This window comes from Marmota marmota, unplaced genomic scaffold (genome assembly GCF_001458135.2).
Source record: "Marmota marmota marmota unplaced genomic scaffold, marMar, whole genome shotgun sequence".
Taxonomy (NCBI): Eukaryota; Metazoa; Chordata; class Mammalia; order Rodentia; family Sciuridae; genus Marmota; species Marmota marmota.
The window spans coordinates 14,988,051-15,006,518 of NW_025999949.1; the positions used below are offsets into that span (position 1 = coordinate 14,988,051).

Consider the following 18,468-nt stretch of genomic DNA (forward strand, 5'->3'; position numbering starts at 1 on the left):
AAAAAAAAAAAAAAAAAAAAAAAAAAAAACAGAAATTTAAAAATGGCATAACCCTAACCTCTCAGAAGTTCACTATAATTAAAGGGAAGAAATTCACAAATGGATGAATGATCAGATCTAGTATTTGCTGTTTCTCTCACTGTGTCTCATTGTCCCTTGGCTTTTAGAGGGAAAACTACACACACACAAACACACACACACACACACACTCTTTAACAGACTTTCATTTCAAGCCCAACACTGCAACAAGATTTATACTTTCAAGTATATTTATACTTTCAAGTCAAGTATAGAAGTGCCAGTTCGATCCCACGGGGGGAGCCCAAATCACCATGTTTGTTCATTAAAAATAGAACACCCAAAGAGTTTTTACTTTTGCGCCTAAATATTGTGCAGTCAAAGTGCTCTGCCATGGAAAGGTCATAGTTTGGGCTGATCATATGGACTGAGCTTGTGAGTTTAAGTGTGAACATTTCCCAACTGCATTATAGCTTCTGCCTACTTCTGAGACTTTCATCTTCCTATAGTTTGGTTAGCTATTACAAATCAAGTACAGATTGATCACATAGATGATTTGGGTTCTTAGTCCTGCACGTTTTGAAAGAACCAATTAAGAGCAATCTAGATATTAAAACTTAAAAGGCTTATTTTTAAAAAATGGGAATTTGTACACTCAGGGCAGCTACTTTACTTTTTAAATGATTATGTTTTCACACAAATTTAAAAAAAAAAATCATCACATGACAGCGTGTGGCCGATTTTCTAAAAGACATTTTAATTTGTACTTATTACAACAAAACTAAAGAAAAAAAACCCTAATTTATTTTTCCCCTAACATTAAATGGATAAGTAGACTAGTAAAAAGACATAAGGAGATCTATCTCTTAGATCCAAATTGTTTACAAGAACTGAAAGCCTTAAAGCTTGGAAGATTTTAATCAAGACTTCCATTAACCCCCTACCAATATCCTAGGGATTGGAGGAATTTTAAACAAAAGGGAAAGTAAAATGCTTTTAAAATGACTTAATGTAATACAGTATTACGATACATAACCATTTTAGCCATTAACAACAGGTGACATATCACAGGCAAGCATTTATTTTTCTTCTCATGATAAAATAAGACATTAAAGAAGACATGAAAATGAGCCACTGGATTAAATCTAACAAAAATGATAAATAAATAAATAAGAACACCAATACATAAAACTAAAATATGACAGTTATTATATATAATGACTCAATCACATAGGCAATTGTATGCACAGTATACATTTGTAAATGATTTCAAGGATTTTTCACGTATATTTGTCTTTGAGCATATGTATGTAATGACCCTTGAATATCCATCTTCTATTCTAAGGAAGTTTACTCCTCTCTTTTGGTTTAGTGTGTAATAAGACACGGAAGAATGCCTGTTTCTGGAATCCTATCAATTACGAAAGAATGTTGACATACACAGAGGAGCTTCAAATTTGATCTCACAGATGTCAAAACAGCATATTTCACAGATGGGGGGCTCCCCAACTATAGCATATCTCTAGCTGGAGTAAAAAAGCTCAATTTTTACTTGAATTTTCTATATACTTGTGTACTTTAATTATTCCTTAAATTTTCCAGACATTACTTTTCAAGGACCAGTGGATAAGGAACCAGTTCCAGAAAATCTTCCTTGATGGTTGAATTAAGGGGTCATTTTCTCCTTATTTTGTTTCACTCCATGGCACCTGTCACACCTTCTCTTGTGCTATACTCAATTTACTGAACATCATCTTCATTAGTATTTTGCAGAAAAATTAAAAGAATTGGTGTCCACGGTTTGTCCGTGTTTACATCACTTCAAGAAAATTTTGTACAAACTAAGCTTTCCATTTATATCCAATTATTATATAATTATGTATTCATTATATAATAATTATTTATTATATAATTATGTATTCATTATATAATTATTTATTCATTATTCCTATTCTCAAAAGGACATACTCTTTCCACCTATCCATTAAATAACTTCATATGAATGCCATGCAAACTTTGTATAAAATCAGCTTAACTCATTATTTCACCCTCACTAAAAAGTCCATTCCATTCATTCAAAAGAAATATAGTAAAGAGTATGCACTTTGAAGGCAAACTCCTGGCACATGATCCAATTTGCTGGGTGACTTTGGGCAAGTTACTGAACATCTGTAAAGTTCTATTTCCTCTGTAAAATGGAATTAAAATAGCACCTGCTTCAAGGGGTTACTATAAATCACTACAAATAAAGAGAAGAGCCCAGCCCAAAGTTAAGTGTTTCATAAATGTTAGATATTCACCTCCTCTTCCAATCATCTAAAACACAAAGCCACATTTTAGTCTCTCATATAAACCTTCCTAACTCTTCAAGATTCCACATCTAGCATATATATTCAGAAGTCATTTTCTATTTTCCCTATCCTATTTTGTAGATGCCCTGTTATCACTAATAAGGTAAGGGATCAGACAACTAACTCATCTTCCTCATCCCAACCCTGTCTACCTACCCCTCTTGCAGGCCATCTTATGTAAAATGTCACATTAACCTTATTAAAGGTTTGATCAAGTTATCTTTGGCCTGGAAACCAGGATGGCTCCCTATACCCTTCTAAAATAAAATGTTCTAAATAAGCATTGAGAGACTACCCTATCCCATATGTCAAGTCTAAGCTCTTTAAGTGATACCACACACAATTTTCCAACAAGCTTTTCTTCATCCTGAAAATCCCAGGCTGATCTCACAGTATCTCTTCTCTTGTATGGCTTGCCCTCCCTGCTATCACACTCACCTGCTAAAAGTTCATCCAAAAGCAGCTCAGAAGATGCCTTGTGGCAACTAAACTTACTCTCTAAATTAAATGTGATCTGTTCTTTAAACACCCATAGTTGCTCTCCTCTCCCCTGACCTCTTTTATGAAAGTCTTTTTATGGAAGTATTAAGGCTGTCTTGATACCTGTCTTCTCACGTAAAACCAACTATGTATTAATGGAGGGCAGGTAACTCTATTGACTCATCTTCTACCTTTTATACAGTCTGCATGTTTCCTGATACCTGGTAGGAGCTAAATAAATATTTATTGGACATCAAGAAGATGTACCAGGGAACAGCTCTACAAAGTTACCCTTTGCTGTTTAAATTTCCTATTTCTTTCAAGTCTAGATTAAGTTGGTCTGGTTATATGTTGGTTCTCTGAAAATAAATCCTGAATGCTGATAAGTATTAACATATTTAAATTTGTATATACACAGTGTGCATTCAAATCCCACAAACAGTGGTATATATGTTGTTATAATTTCACAAAGAAACATAACTAACTTCAAATGTTCTGAAAAGACTTTGTATACAGCAATATGCTGTGTGAAAATGCAAGTGGGAAGAAATGGTGTACAGAATGGTCTTCTACTTTTCCCTTTAACACCTGATTTCCCACTCTTACATTTCACTGAGTAGCTGTTGGCATCAACTTTCTGGGATCAAAAAATACATTAAGAAACTTTTTTGTGAATTTATAACCCTACAAGACTCATTTCAGTATATTATACTTTTGAGATATTCACTGAATGTCAAGGTGACTAAGGAATCTACCTGTCAACTATAACAGTGAAATAGACACCTGACTGATCCTTTACTGGTGCTACAGAAATACATTTTATTCAACCACCATAGTTATTAATGGTTTCTCAATAATAATGTTTAAAGAAAATGTTAGGATTTTATTTCATAACTACCACAGTGAGGCAATTCTAACTAATGAAAGTCAAGAAATTATAGTTTTCCTGTTTCCCAGGAACACACATCCATGGCCTGATAAAGGGACCTATGCTTGCTAATAAACTCCTCGACTGTGTCATCCCACAGAGGAGTCTAATTACAGGGATGCCAATTCTAACCATTTAAAATTGCAAACAAGATGCAATTATTCAACTACAAAGATATCCAATGGAACACTATTTTTAATAGCAAAAATTGGAAATAAATGTCCAATGACAAGGAATCAATCAACATCTTCTCTAGGAAAAGTAGAATGATATATAATGAAATGGTATGACATCAAAAAATGTGATGTAGCTGAGTATGATGATGTGGAAAATATGTATAATTTATTATAAAGTCAAACTAAAAGCTGCTTCATAGTAATCACATAAATCTGTTTGTTATTTGTACGTGTAGGTTTGTGAGTATGAGAGTGCGCTTGTGTATGTCCACAAAAGAATACATTAAAAGTACTGCGTTCACATTTTGTTCTGTTTTTTGTTTATTTTTAGTTTCTCAAGTGCCATTTATGAATGTATGTTTTTAATGTGAAAGAAAAAGTCAAGACATACTAATTTTACATCTTTTTCTCTTTTCCTAGAGGCTCTTCAATTTCCTTCTCCACTTTATCCCCAATCTCACCCTAGAGGCCACCTCCTCTCCTGAAAAAATCACAGGAGCAAAGTAGAAATATGGTCACTTTCATCCTGACCACCCATACTTCAAATAATTCATCCATGAATAATGAGATATTAATTCTGAAGGGACATAAAAAACTAAGATAGGTTTATAGTTTTAAGATTTCAGTGGGATGAAACTGAATTATTCACATCCATTAAAAAGAGTTTGAATGATTCACAGCCAATTTTATTTTTATAATTGTAATGAAACAGCTGGGATCAGAGTCTATTCATGGACTCATAAGAAATTTGCACCCCACCTACTAAAATTAGTTTCTGCATCCAAAATTCTGATTTGAACATCTGACTGTGAACAAAACAGGCACCATCACTCAATGCCAAGAAACTGAGGAGACAGACTTAAAGCATGTCACATTCTCACCAGACTTATTTTATTTCTCATTGTGCATATTTCACTTTATCTCCATTCATAAGCAGCCCCCAATAACATAAGTCTTGAAACATGATTATTTCCAAAGAATGAGCTTTCTTGTGTAAATGAAAATCAAAGAATATATATATTTTTAAGATTTTCAGATTGTATGTGTGACAGTTACGGATTCTTAGCCATTAGAAGAAAGTCACATTTAAGAACTTCTACTTGAAATGTATGGCATCTCTTTGGACACCAGGATCACCAAGTCTAAAATATAAGATTTTTATCTTAAAGTTGCCTCAGGTGTCAATTCACACATCTGAGTGTTTAAGGTTTCACAGAAAATTTACATGGCTCACTGCAGAATATGCAATTTTGAAGAAATTTGAGTAACTGCATACTTCAACCTCTGTTAATTTTCCAAAGCAGGAAACAGTGCATAAGATTGAGTGACTCACCCAGGGTCACTCAGCCATTAGTCACAAAATGAGTCTAGAACTCAGAGTCTCCTTTCCTCCAGTCCAGTGCATTTTCCACTATATCACAAGGGAAGGTTAAAAAAGAAAATATGAAACCTAGTTTTACCAGAAAATAAAATCCAGTCAAGTCTGAACCACAGCCAGTGTGTAAGGTGAAACATCTCTTAACTGGAGCCTCAAAGAGCTGAGCACACTACTAAAAAGTAATTAGAATATATTTTGGAACTTTCAGAAATATCTAAATCCAAGGTGAATTTGAGGCAAACTCTGATAAAACTATCCTGTAATCACACAGCACAAAGTTATTCCATGCATATGAGCTGAGTAATTCATCTGTAGACTATACACTACCCATCCTGATAATTCACATTTCAAAAACCTCCAACTTTCTTTGAATTAGTTATATAATTAAGGCAAAGTGGATGGATTTTGCTTAACTATCAAGGAACTTTTGGGTTGTAAATCTGACATTAGGAAGAATTAGATAAGATACCTCCTATTAAATGGACAGTACTATCTTCAATTATAACATGCTTTGCAAAACAGAAAGGCATATAAGAAGTTGAGTAAATAAAAGGATTTCATTTTTAACTGTGTGAAAGAAGAAACATCAACAGTCCCAGAATGAGTCTTTTCTTTAACAAAGGAAATAATTAGTTTTAGGTAAAGAGAATCTCTCTCTCAAATGTAACATGTAAATTTTCAGATTCCCATATATAAGCCTGGTTTAACTTCCTATTTGCACAAAGGTATGATATGACCTAAGTCTCTACAATTTTTAGCATATAAAAAGCACAAATACAATGTTAATTGAGAAAGCACTCTTGTTGTGTTCTTTCAATACTTCATTAATAAATTAACAAGGAATATTCTGAGATTCTGAAAATCACATCAAATAAAAAAACTTTCTAATGGAATATACATATATATACACATATATAGAGAGAGATATGTACATACGCATACATACACGTATACATATACAAATAAAAGTAAAGGTCATTAAATGACATCTTTGAAAAAAAATTCAAGTTTCAACTCCTAAACTCCCTCAAAGCCCACCCTGTTACCCATGCATCCAACACACAAGATAAAAACTTTAAAACTAGGTTGAGAAACGCTTAAGGGTGGCAAAACTGTCATCCACCAAGGCAAAGTAAAAACAAGGAAAAAAAAAAAAAAAAGAGGCAAGCCTGTTGGTGGAGACTGCTTTCACTTAAAACACTTAAACCAACTCTGCTTAGGAAAAGCAGGCCTGCTTGAAATAAATTTTCTCTGCACATGCAATATAAAATAAGCATATTAAACCAAATACTGGCTACTGGGCATATATTATAGTCTATATAAGTAATAAGAAGCAGCTCTTAAAGATTACCATTTGTTTTTCTCTGAATTCTTTCTGAATTTTTCACATTACCAGTAAATAAGTCAATGTACAGTTTAGAAAATACTCCCTAAATATTTCTAGGATGTAATTCCCCCTGCATTTTTTCATGAGCTGATTTGTTTTCTACCTTAAAGACTACCTCTTTAGATACCACAGAGTTGATCATTACCTTTAGTTGTAAGTCATGTATTCTCTTATATAAATAAGTGGAATTAGGCTGGGTGTGGAGGTTCTTACCTCTTATCCAGCAACTTAGGAGGCTGAAGCAGGAGGACTGCATGTTCAAAGCCAGTCTGAGCAATTTAGCGAGACCCTGATCAAATTAGTGAGACTGTATCTCAAAATAAAAAAAATAAATAAATAAACAAACAAAACTGGAATTATACTGTAAGAAATTATCCTAAGGAAATGATAAATAATGAAATAATATGTAGAAGAAGGTTCATCAAAGTGTTCTTTATAAAAAAAAAGGGTAAATGTTTACCTTTTAAACATTAATTTAATGCCAGACCTCAAAGATAAAAAAAAGTGTTCTTTATAATTAAAAATTGGAAGTAGCCTAAATGTTCATCAATAGGGGATGTGTTGAATATATTGCGCTATGGCTATTCCTAATAATGAGGTACTAAATCAAATATTGTGAAATATATCTGTGAATAAGAAAAGATATCCTCAATATATCATCAAATTAAAAATCAGAATTATAAAACAGGTACATAATCCTATACTTGAGTAAACTACATCTTTATACATAATGGATAAGTTACAAGCCAAAATATGAACAGAAAAGTACTTGTGGGTTGGAATTTATTAGTGGTTTTCATTTTCTTTACAGTGTTCTCCACTACCTCTTTTGCAATAAGCATGCATTATTTGCATAATTTCAAAATGCTCCTTTACTGTTTTGTTCAGACACACATAAAAAATGTGGATGTTTAGATGAAACAAATTAACTCTAAAATTGTAGGAAGTCATCCAAGCATTTATTAGCAAATCATAGCAAGCCAAAGAAGGTTAGGCAATGATTATGAGCAGGGACTCTGGAGTTTGATGGCCAAGGCCAGAATTCTCTGCCATTACATGCATATGACCTTGGGCAAATTACTTAATCTCTTTGCCTCAGTTTCCTCATCTAAATAAAATGGATAATGATAGTTTCAAGCTCAAAGAGTTTTAGTAAGGACAAAAGGATTGAGCCAGTAATAAATTAATAGAAAGGCAGCAAACTTTTAATGCTAGCAATTGAAACACTAAATTATTTAGCAATCAATTGTAAAGATTCACCTATTTTTACCAATGCTTCATTTGTGAATGCTTTCCTATGTGAATTTTCTAAAGTAGTTTTGTCTTATTCATTGAGAATACAAATTAGATAGGTAAGGACATACTTTGTGCTACCCAATGAATTACAAGCTAAGCTCAGAAAGTTAATTCTCTGCCAACAGATTATTTTATGGGCTTTTTATCTACCAAAACTTTTTTTTTAATCATGGCCAAATATAAGTCTTAAATACTACATTTTAAACTAAAAGTAATTCTATATGGAAGTGCAACTCAATAAACAATATTTTTATGGATCTTATCATTTTCTCCCCATCAAATACTGATCTCACCAAAAATTCATTTAAAAAATATTTATATTTGTATAGACATTCTCATGAAAGTTTGATTCACAGTTAGCAAAATTATTAAGTATATTTTATTTAAAAAAAAAATCTATATATCCTGCTGGGTACAGTGGCTCATGCCTGTAATCCCAGCAGCTCAGCAGGCTGAAACAGGAGGATCTTGAGTACAATGCCAACATCAACAACAGTGAGGTGCTAAGCAATTCAGTGAAACTCTGTCTCTAAATAAAATACAAAATAGGGCTGGGGATGTGGCTCAGTGGTTGAGTACCTCTGGGTTCAATCCCCAGTACCCAAAAAGAAAATCTATATATCCTTAGCATTGCTTCTCCAAATTGAAAAGAGTCTGTCCAAACTTCACTGAAACTCTTTGCATCTCTTTGTTCTAATGACACAACTAGATGCAGCAGAATCCAGTCTGCTAGCTCCCTTGCTTCCTTGAGCTAACTGGTACACCAGCCTAGTAAGCAACACCCTTGCCTATCAATACTTAAAGTTCCTTAACGAAGTATATGGGAAGGGAAAATAAAACAATATGACAAAAAAAAGACATTTTTTACTTTTTTGGTGGAAACAAAAAAAAATCCCAGATAAAAATTGTTTGTGGCATTTTAGGTAATCCACACTCCAAATCCATCCATCAGACTATGTTCTGTCAGAAAAAATATGATATTTGATGTCAGGACTATGTACCCCCCGGCTGACATACTTTTGAGTCCTTCTGCACCTGTCCTCCTGAGCATGGGCTCTCTTCTGTATAGTCTTCCCTTCCAACATCTAAATAGGCTCAATAATGGCTTCCTTTGGGGCCCTGGTATCTCCTAATTCAGGCAGTGTGTGATGAAAACAAAGCTGTGCAAAAGACATTTATACAGGAAATAATGAATAGATAGTACGCTAAAGGATAGCATCTCACAGTGACTACCAACCTACAGCACAATTCACTAAGATATATCTGCTTCCCCTGCCTTAGAAACCTGGGACAACAGAACTATGCCAGATCTTACAAACAGTCTAGGTTACAACAAAGAGGGGGAGGAAAGTGCTTCTAAAAAATATTTGGGTCAATGGAGCCAATTTACAAAGTGAAAGTAGATTATGAGAAAATCCAATTAGTCAAACCAATAAAACTCAATCTATGTGTTGAATTGGTTTTAGCTGTTTCCTACCACCAAAAAGGGTATTATCAATGTAAAAGATGAATAATCAAAAAGAAAAAAAAATGCTATCTAAATTCTATTTATTATAAACAAAATGGTCTTGTTCACTATTACACATAACCAATGCAATGTGTTGAATGCATTGGGGATTGAACTCAGGAGCACTCAACCACTGACCCACATCCCCAGCCCTATTTTGTATATTTTATTTGGAGACAGGGTCTCACTGAGTTGCTTATTAGCATCTCACTTTTGCTGAGGTTGGCTTTGAACCCCTGAACCTCCTGCCTCAGCAACCAGAGCTGCTGGAATTATAGGCATGCGCCACTGCACCCAGCTATGCTTAATATACTTATCCTTAATGAATGTCAACAGAAATGCAACTATTTAAGGTAGAAGCACAGAAACACACAGGATTGTTAATCTCTGGATGCAATAAGTAGTTTTTAACAGTTTATTTTTTTTACTTAGGCAAATAAAATATTTACTGCTACCTAAAGAGAAACTTAAAATCAGTGTTTCACAGTCAGTGATTAGAAAGGTATATACTTCTCATTTTTCCTAATATAGGCTATTCTCTTCAGAATTAGACACAGGTATATGTAACAGTTTCAAAGGGATCAAGAAAATGATTATTGACATCAACTTGAAGTCAACAGAACCTACATGATGACTTCAATTATTCCCTTATTTTCATTGACTATAAAGCAAAACAATGCATATCACTTTTTGCTGGAGACCATCTTTAGTTTAAAAAGTTCCTGTCGGTGGTTGCAAAGGCATTCAACACTGCTACTTGTTTGAACTGCTGTTTGGCTGCCAATGGACTGTCCCCAAAAGAACATTTTTGCATCTCAATAGAAGGTCCGGTATCAACAATCTTTAAACTATAAATTTAACAAGGCGGCTAAAGAAAGAGGGAAATAGCATCTGCATTGTACTGTCTTGGTATCACATTTTCAAGATGAACATATCATCAGACTACCTTCATTTATCTAGCACTTTGCATCTGAGGATCTCAAATGGCCTGACAAACATTAATTAACTGAGTTGCACAACACTCCTGTGGGATGGCAGGCAGGAGGAGCCTCCATAAGAGACAGATGAACAGAGTTCCTGGGAGGCCCTGCCTTTGACAGTCAGTGGCTCAACTTGGAACCCAACTCCCACAGGCCCATGGCAGCACACCGCTGAAATCAAGCAGTGCAAAATGTATATGTTAAAACTGACAAACTTTCCTGAATAAATTTACTAGGAAACTAAAATCAGTTTCAAAGAGGTTTATTCCCCCAAGGGTGCACTGGAGAAAGTAGCCTAATAACTTGAGTGTTGGAGCCCATGGAAAAATGTGAGCCTGAGTTATGTGGCTGTGACATTCTGTTTTGACAAATGACAGGGAGGTATTTACCTGAATATTAACTTGCCATAAGTTCCCCCATACAGATGCACTCATTAAACTTATAATAATTATTTTATTATCGAATGAAAAGTCCAGCTGATGTTGGCAAAATCTTTGTGAAATTTAATGAACATTTGTTGTCCCCATTCCTGTGTTTGTTAGATGAAAGATTATAAAGATTATAACTTTCTGTGTAATAAAATTTAATCTAGAAATTCCATTGCAATAATGAAATCCAGAATCGATCATTCAGGCAATTATAAGACTAGTTCAGTTACATCTGCACAAGAGCTTGTCTAAAAATAAATGAATAAATCCCTTTGTGTAATTATACATTATAGAAGAAACTAGTCAGCAAAGGATACAAAACTGTGCATGAGTCTGGACTACACCATATTACAACAGTTTAAAATGAAAAAGAAACACCTATTGGAAAATATAAAACTAACTTTTACTTTTAGCACAGGCAATATTAGATATGTTAGCCTCTTAACAGAACCAAATTTTAAAACACTTGATTATCAAAATATTAAGCTTTCACAACCACATTCACAAGCTTATACATCTAGAAGATAAGATCTCTTCCATAAGTTTTTAAACAGCATAAAGTTATTATAGAAGCTTGGACTGTTTCTAGCAGAGATTCTAAAAGTTTTAATATTTCTTCCTACTCCTAAAAGAAAATATTCAAAAGATTTTATAGAAATCATGTGGTTAATATGCAACAAAACCCTAGTTTTCACAAAGCATTTTACAATATAGAGTTTCACTTAATGCACCCTTCCTCACACTCAAAGCACTAGAATCAACACAGGTGATATGCACAACTTAAAATTTTTAACAAGATCACTTTTGTTCTAAAAATAAGGGGAAAATAGAGATGAAAGAAAAGCTTATATAAATGATCTGCTACTTAACACAAAATTAAAAGCCAAACACTGATCTAGAAGATAAAAAGAAAAGAAAGGAAAAAACTATGAATGCTAATGAAAACCATTTTGAAATTTTAGCTCTTCTTCTGATTGTATTTTCTTCCTCACTTTCAGAAGTACAATAAACTATCATGACTAAAACTAGTCAGCATACACACACACAAAAAAAAAAAACACCATAAATACTAATATTCTGAAAGCAACATTTTAACTGTGTCCTTTGTAACATAACCTACTTATGTTCATTTTACTCTTTACAAATATTTCCATTATTTATCTGATAGTGTTGATTATTTTAAATCAATGTTTTCTAATAGACAATTTTTCATACTTAATTGTTCATATCACTCTGAACAGTGTATAAAAATGAAAATTAAGTTTTGCCTTTTAGTATCAGAAATACTATGTATAAAAGTATTTACTAATCACATGCTCAATTAATGCTATGTTGAACGTACTATTTAATAAAAAAAAAAACTTTTAAAACCTTCTCTTTCCCATTTCTTAATTTGCTTACTATTTCTGAATAAACGTGTCCAGCAGCAAAGCAGTTAATTGCATGTTCAATTCTAATATTTAAACTCAAACATGAACACTGAATTCTATCTTGAATAGACCACTGTGTTCTGTTCAAAACATGAAAATTATATTTGTATATTTCTGTTGTGTTTATAAATCATTACAGGACCATCACTGATAATAAGACCATTGCAACTACAAAATTAAAGAACATTATTTTTTGCCTTTAATAAGCATGACTTGCTCCTTCTGCTGGGTTTTCCCCTTACTGATGAAGGGTAAAGAATTGAGAAGTGTGTATTTCTGTAACTTAAGGATACCAATTTTCACTTCTAAAGTAGAGTTCTTATCAAATTTCCAAACTAAATGGGCTCTTACAGATCAAAAAGCTCATTGGCTAAAATATGTACATGCCAAAAATTTTTAATTCACTTAATAAATTAAATATTGCACAATAAACTAAACTGACTACTCTTTCTAGTCCAAATACCCATTAAACTGGTGATTTCCCAGAGCACTACTCAAATGTGAAATGCGAATTTTTAAAGATTCAATTTTTTACTAAATTCACAGAATGACTCAAGCCTCTTTTTAACATGTGTGCGCGTACTCCCTGGAATTTAGCAGATGATAGCCTTTAAAGATCACAAATCAGAGGCCTATAAACTTGGCTCTTCGTTGCTGAAGATTTCCTACCTCAGCAGCTAAATGTGGAGGAACTGAAAAGACAGTTGAAATGGTGCAACAGAAACTCAGAGTGAGGGAATTAAGGAAGTAGAGGAATTGAGAAAAACAATTTTTTAGAAAAGTACTATCACCCATGGCTTGCTCAAAAAAAAAAAAAAAGTCACTATTGCTCAGGTGTTTTACTCCACTGCTTGATCAACTATTATTCCAAGTTTATAGAGTATACAGAAGGTGACAGAAAAAACTGATATGCCAGAAATGGTCAAAAAAGTTGCCAAATAATCTGGCAGCAAATGTGGATGGCACAGATGAGAACAATTTTTGGTGGAAGAAGAAGGGAGGGGACTCTTGGGATGCAATGGGAGGCACCCAGGTAGACCAACTCTCAAGATCCAACAAAAATTAACAAAGCCCAGGATTCTGCATCCTGCCTTACTGGCAGAAACCAGAAGGGTCATGTGAGACCAGAGGAGTGTGGACATGCTAAGAAAACAATGGATATTTACAGTTAGACAGATGCAACTCCATATGTAGTGATTTGAAGGAGGTTTCCTGAACTGCACCCTCCCTTCAAGGGCACAGAAACTACTTCTTTCTACAATTACATATAACAAATCTGTTCCTTCTGCAAAAAGTCTTTGTTTCTCAGTGTAGGAGGGGCATGCCTTCTTCTGTATTCAAGGCCTTCTGTTAGCTCCAGGGCATCACTAGAGGGAGGGAAAGTAACACTTTCATAATTAACCATGCACCTCTAAGGCGCGCTTCTCAGCTCCACTACAGAATACCTGAGAAGCACAGATGGGCTTCAGGGGCTCTGCAGGAAATGAGAGCAGAGCCGCTAAGCAGACCTGGGAAGAGCAATTTTTCTCTCCAGTATACATCCAGAGAGACCTTAGTGATCTCTAACCCAAGGTGCAAGCATTGGGCCGACTGAAGTCTTTCCTAACTGGATCTTTTGTAAAGGATAGCTACTTTCCAATCCTACCTCCTAGACGCAAATAAAGCTTTGAAATCATCCAGAAAGCTCAAAACTTTCTCAGCATTAAGGTGAAATGCTGAACTGGTGGTGCCTTAGGCAAAAAGCAAGTATCACTGGGAGTTTGTGAATTTTCAAAAGTTAAAATATTTCTTGATAATGATGAGACTACACAGCACAAACAGAGAAATAGAGGATCCTTTCTTACACAGAGGTTTTGCTTTTGCTTTACCACAGGGAACTAGGTCTTTCTCCCTAACGGTCCTGATAATAAACAGTGCACAGTACACTTCTGTGTAAGTTCTTCATACCATTCATGTTGAGATTTTTCTCATCTTTTCCCTTCTTCTTGGCAACAAGCATTGTTATTTGTGCACATTTATACTCTGGGTTTAAAAAATAAGACATTTCTGTATTAACATCTTACCCAGGAGTTTACATTCTTAGTGATTTAAATCTCTACTAATGTCCTTATTAACCATACACTGTGTCACACCACCTTAAAATTGAAAAGTCAGTTAGTTTAATGGAACAGATGTGCATCCTTCTGGGATTCTAAACCTCCCTTCTCCAAAGGCGGCTATGTTGTTTTTCATAATCACCAGGAATGATTAACCGATGTTCAATCTGAGCTAAGAGTGAAGACAAACATGAGACAGCCCACCAGGATGCGGAGGATGCATAGAGCACACACCAACACACAGGGAGCTACGTTCTGCCACTTTGGCCTTCTAAGTATAAATCCCCAAACTAATACAGCTCATTTACTGTCATTTCACAAAACATAGTACTAAATGTAGAGATTTTGTGCTCCCCCATCTTCCCTTCAAAATATATGAATTATTTTAAAAATTAAACCTTCCTACCCGTAACAGGGACTGGGACTCATCCTTGGACTTGCTTTCTCCAGATGCAGGATACTGTGGGGTGATGGCCCCAGACTTCTCTCCGCCGGCTGGCACCCCCTGCAGGAATCCCTTGGTCTCCACAGCCAAGCCATAAATAGGTCTCGCCAGGTGGGCAGCCTCTACACTGGGGCTATCCCGGAGAGTCTTTGTCTGCTCTTGGGTGCCGGACACAGGCGTCAGGAGCCCCAGACTTGCTTGAGTATAGGATGGACTGCCGCGAAGGATGTCAGCCCCTCTCCAAGCCATGCTGCGAAGGTCATCACCTGAACTCTCAGACCAAGCTTTCTCCTTGAGCCCGTCCTTGTCGTCCAGCTTCTCCCGCTTCACCACGCTCTCGCAAACTGGCTCTGCCATTTTAGAGTCTGGATTCAAAAGACTGTAGACCTTGAGGTCAATTTTGGGCTCCTCCTTGATGGTAGAGATGGCATGACCATCCTCTTCGCCGTTGGCTGTAGTGATGTCCTGTTCCTGGCAGTGAACAGTGTTGAAGTGCTCCAGTAGTGACTGAGTGTCAGCAGCTGTAAAGCTGCACTGACGGCATTTGTAGCAGCTGTGTGCTCTCCTGGAAGAGAAGAAAACAGTCCGTGGAAATCCAGCATTCTGAAGGATTTTTTTTTTCTTTTTCAGATGGTCTTTAAGCACCTGAATTTTATCTCACACAATGTACTACGCAGAATGAAATACAATATTCTCAACACCCAGAAAGTGGAACTTAATTAACTGGCATTTTCAGTTCTATATAAAGAATGTGAAGTTCCCTTTTGTTACAGTAGCAGTAACAGGTATACACACACATACACACACACACACACACACACACACACACATGCTTGTGCGCACACATTCCAGCTGATTAGCATTAGAACCGGTTGGTTGGCTTTATTATCGAATCACCTGCTCTGTTCATTTTATCTTGATGGATAATAATCAATTCTGGACCAGTTAAGTCAATATTCATATGTTTTTATACATAATTTCATCAATGGACTTTTCACTTTCTGTTTATTTAAGAAAAAGTGAGGGTTTTCTTCACTATGAATACACTTATATCTCTAATACTTAGATGCTTTTGTACAGCTTTTCCACATATTGAAATGCACTCTAAGTGATTATAATGTTCTATCATACATCTAAATTGAGTCAATGAAGTATGGTTTATCTGATCTACATAATCTAAAAAGTAAGATGAATTTAAGACCTAACATTTTTCTAAACAAATTCTACCTATCTATGTAGATAGGTATCTCTACTGGGTGTCAAAGAGCATGATAGTTGCTGTAAAGACATGTTTATTAAAAGGGCGAACATGTGTTTTCTTTTTAAAAGAAATAAAATAAGGAGACTGTATTGTTAAACTGCACAGTATCTTGTCTGCTAGACAGAGAAGAGTTTCTGCTATATTAGGACAAATGTTTGATTAACAAAGAAGAACCGAGGTACTGCATTATAAAAAGCATACCAGAAAGGTACACAAACAACTTGGAATAAGGCATTATTTCTTTTAACTATAAAAGCCTTAGTTAGCTCTCCAAACAAATATTATGTGAAACACTTTCTACTTCCTGACAAACTGTGCTGAGTTACCCACAAAGTTACAACATAAGTTTTCTAAGCCATCACTTAAAGGTATGGAGTCATATTATATACTTTTAGATAATCATCAAAATTCTATGTTGCCAGGCATTGGGGACACATAGGTGAATAAACCATACATATTCCTTGCCCACTTGGGACTATACCCACTCTGTCTATTCGTCTATAGGCAGAAATGACAAGCTTCAAATAACATTATATATAAATATATAAGTATGAAGGGTGACATGTGCTGAGAATGAAATGGTAAGACGGTAGCAGGGAAAGGAGATTGCTTAGAGACATCAGTGAGAACTTTCTAAGGGAGGATATAAAATCAAAAGATGAAAAGGAGCTATTCTTGTTGGAGGAAGAGGTAGGGGGAGAGAAGCCCTTTCTAGCAAGTCTGAGACATTGTAAAGAGGCCACTGCAGCGAGAGAGGAACAGAGAAGAGGAAGAAAGGCAATCAACAAGCTGAAAGGGCCATCCAGAGAGAGTATTACTGGTCCCTGTGAAGATGGTGGCTATCTTCAAAGATTAAGGGAAGCAATAAGCAGGGAGCAGCATGGTCAGCTGCAAGCTGTGGTCACTTTGGGGCAGTGATAGTTTCTGAATTAATAACTTTAGTTTCCTTAAAAGACATGTATGATACTGGGAATTCCAAAAGAATTTTCCCATTTTATAGAAGCAAAATTCAAAGATGCAAGAAAACAAAATCTCAGTAAGTTTTTGTTAAGAATATTTAATGTGATTTATGATTAAAATCTTAATTTTCATTGGGTATAATTTAACTTTACATTTTAACCAGATTGTTTTCAATCCTTTCTATTTTTCTTCATTAAGTAGTAAAGAAAACAAATGACAAGTGATATGATCATGAGCTGATCATAAAAACACAACAATAAAATTAATTTTCTCAAGTGAAAGTAATCCCATCCTTAAGGCAAGATGTCTATGACCAAGAGTAAGACTCTTGCCACCAAAAGTCACAGCTAGAAAATCAAGACAGGACTAAGATTACAAAGGAAAACAGAAAAGAACTAAGATCCAGGTCTTGGAATCTTTGGAAACCTCATCCAAAAAACATTCTTAACCTAACCACCTTCCAGTGCAATTCAATGGAAGATAAGCTCTTGAATCTAAAATCATCTGTTTACAAAGCCATAATGTGCTTTGTAATGGGTAAAGGCAAAATGTAAACAAGAAATACCCTACTGAAGATATCGTATAAAACCTATTGAATTATGAGAATTAAAAAATATATCCATTTGGGGAAGGACATCAGCAATCTCTGATTGACCTTCACCCTAACACAATTCTAATGAACTCACTGCCCCAGCATGCCAAGGAGTCTGTGGTTCCCAGGCATAGTAAGATCTCTGCTTCAATCTCTAATGAGATTCCTGCCTATAAATTAAGACTATAAATTGCCACCGTCACTTCTATCAAAATGAGTCACTCTAGAGCAAAAATTCCTAAGGATTATAGTGATACTGTTTTAAGAAATAAAGACTAAATGCTAGAGCAACAAGAAAGAGAAAGAATCAACATACAGAGAAGAAAATCAAAATCATAGAGCACAGCATGGCAAAAAATAAAAACTTGTTTTCAGAGGGCAGAGCTGGGTGTGAAGCTCAGTGGTGGAGGACTGGCCCAGCAGGTGCACGGCCCAAGATTCAATCAGGAGCACCCCAACCCTGCAAAAGGCAAATTCTCAGTTATTATTGGAAAAACAATTTAATACACTGAAGAGCACAGACTCTTGAACCAGAATGCCCGAGCTTCAATTCTTCTAATGTGTGTGATTTGGAATGTTGACTGAATCTCAGTTTCCTCTTCTATAAAATGAAAATAATGTGTCTTGATGTGTCTTTGTGAACATTAACCCTAATTTTAAGTAAATAAATAGGGTTACCCAGTGTAAATCCTAAAACTAAGCAAAGCCCCTCAGCTCCATGTGAATCTCCATGGGTACTCTTTCTACACAGGAGT

The 18,468-nt window shown here is 35.1% G+C and overlaps 1 protein-coding gene across 10 annotated transcripts in view; it reads right to left on the reverse strand.

Annotated features, from left to right (window-relative positions):
• Trps1 (transcriptional repressor GATA binding 1) overlaps positions 1 to 18,468 on the reverse strand; it is a 239,188-nt gene that overhangs the window by 147,709 nt on the left and 73,011 nt on the right. For all 10 annotated transcript variants that reach the window (XM_048802037.1, XM_048802041.1, XM_048802043.1 and 7 more), the window contains one exon: positions 14,862 to 15,465. In XM_048802037.1, the coding sequence (XP_048657994.1) occupies positions 14,862 to 15,465 (604 nt within the window). The remainder of the gene's footprint in view (positions 1 to 14,861; positions 15,466 to 18,468) is intronic.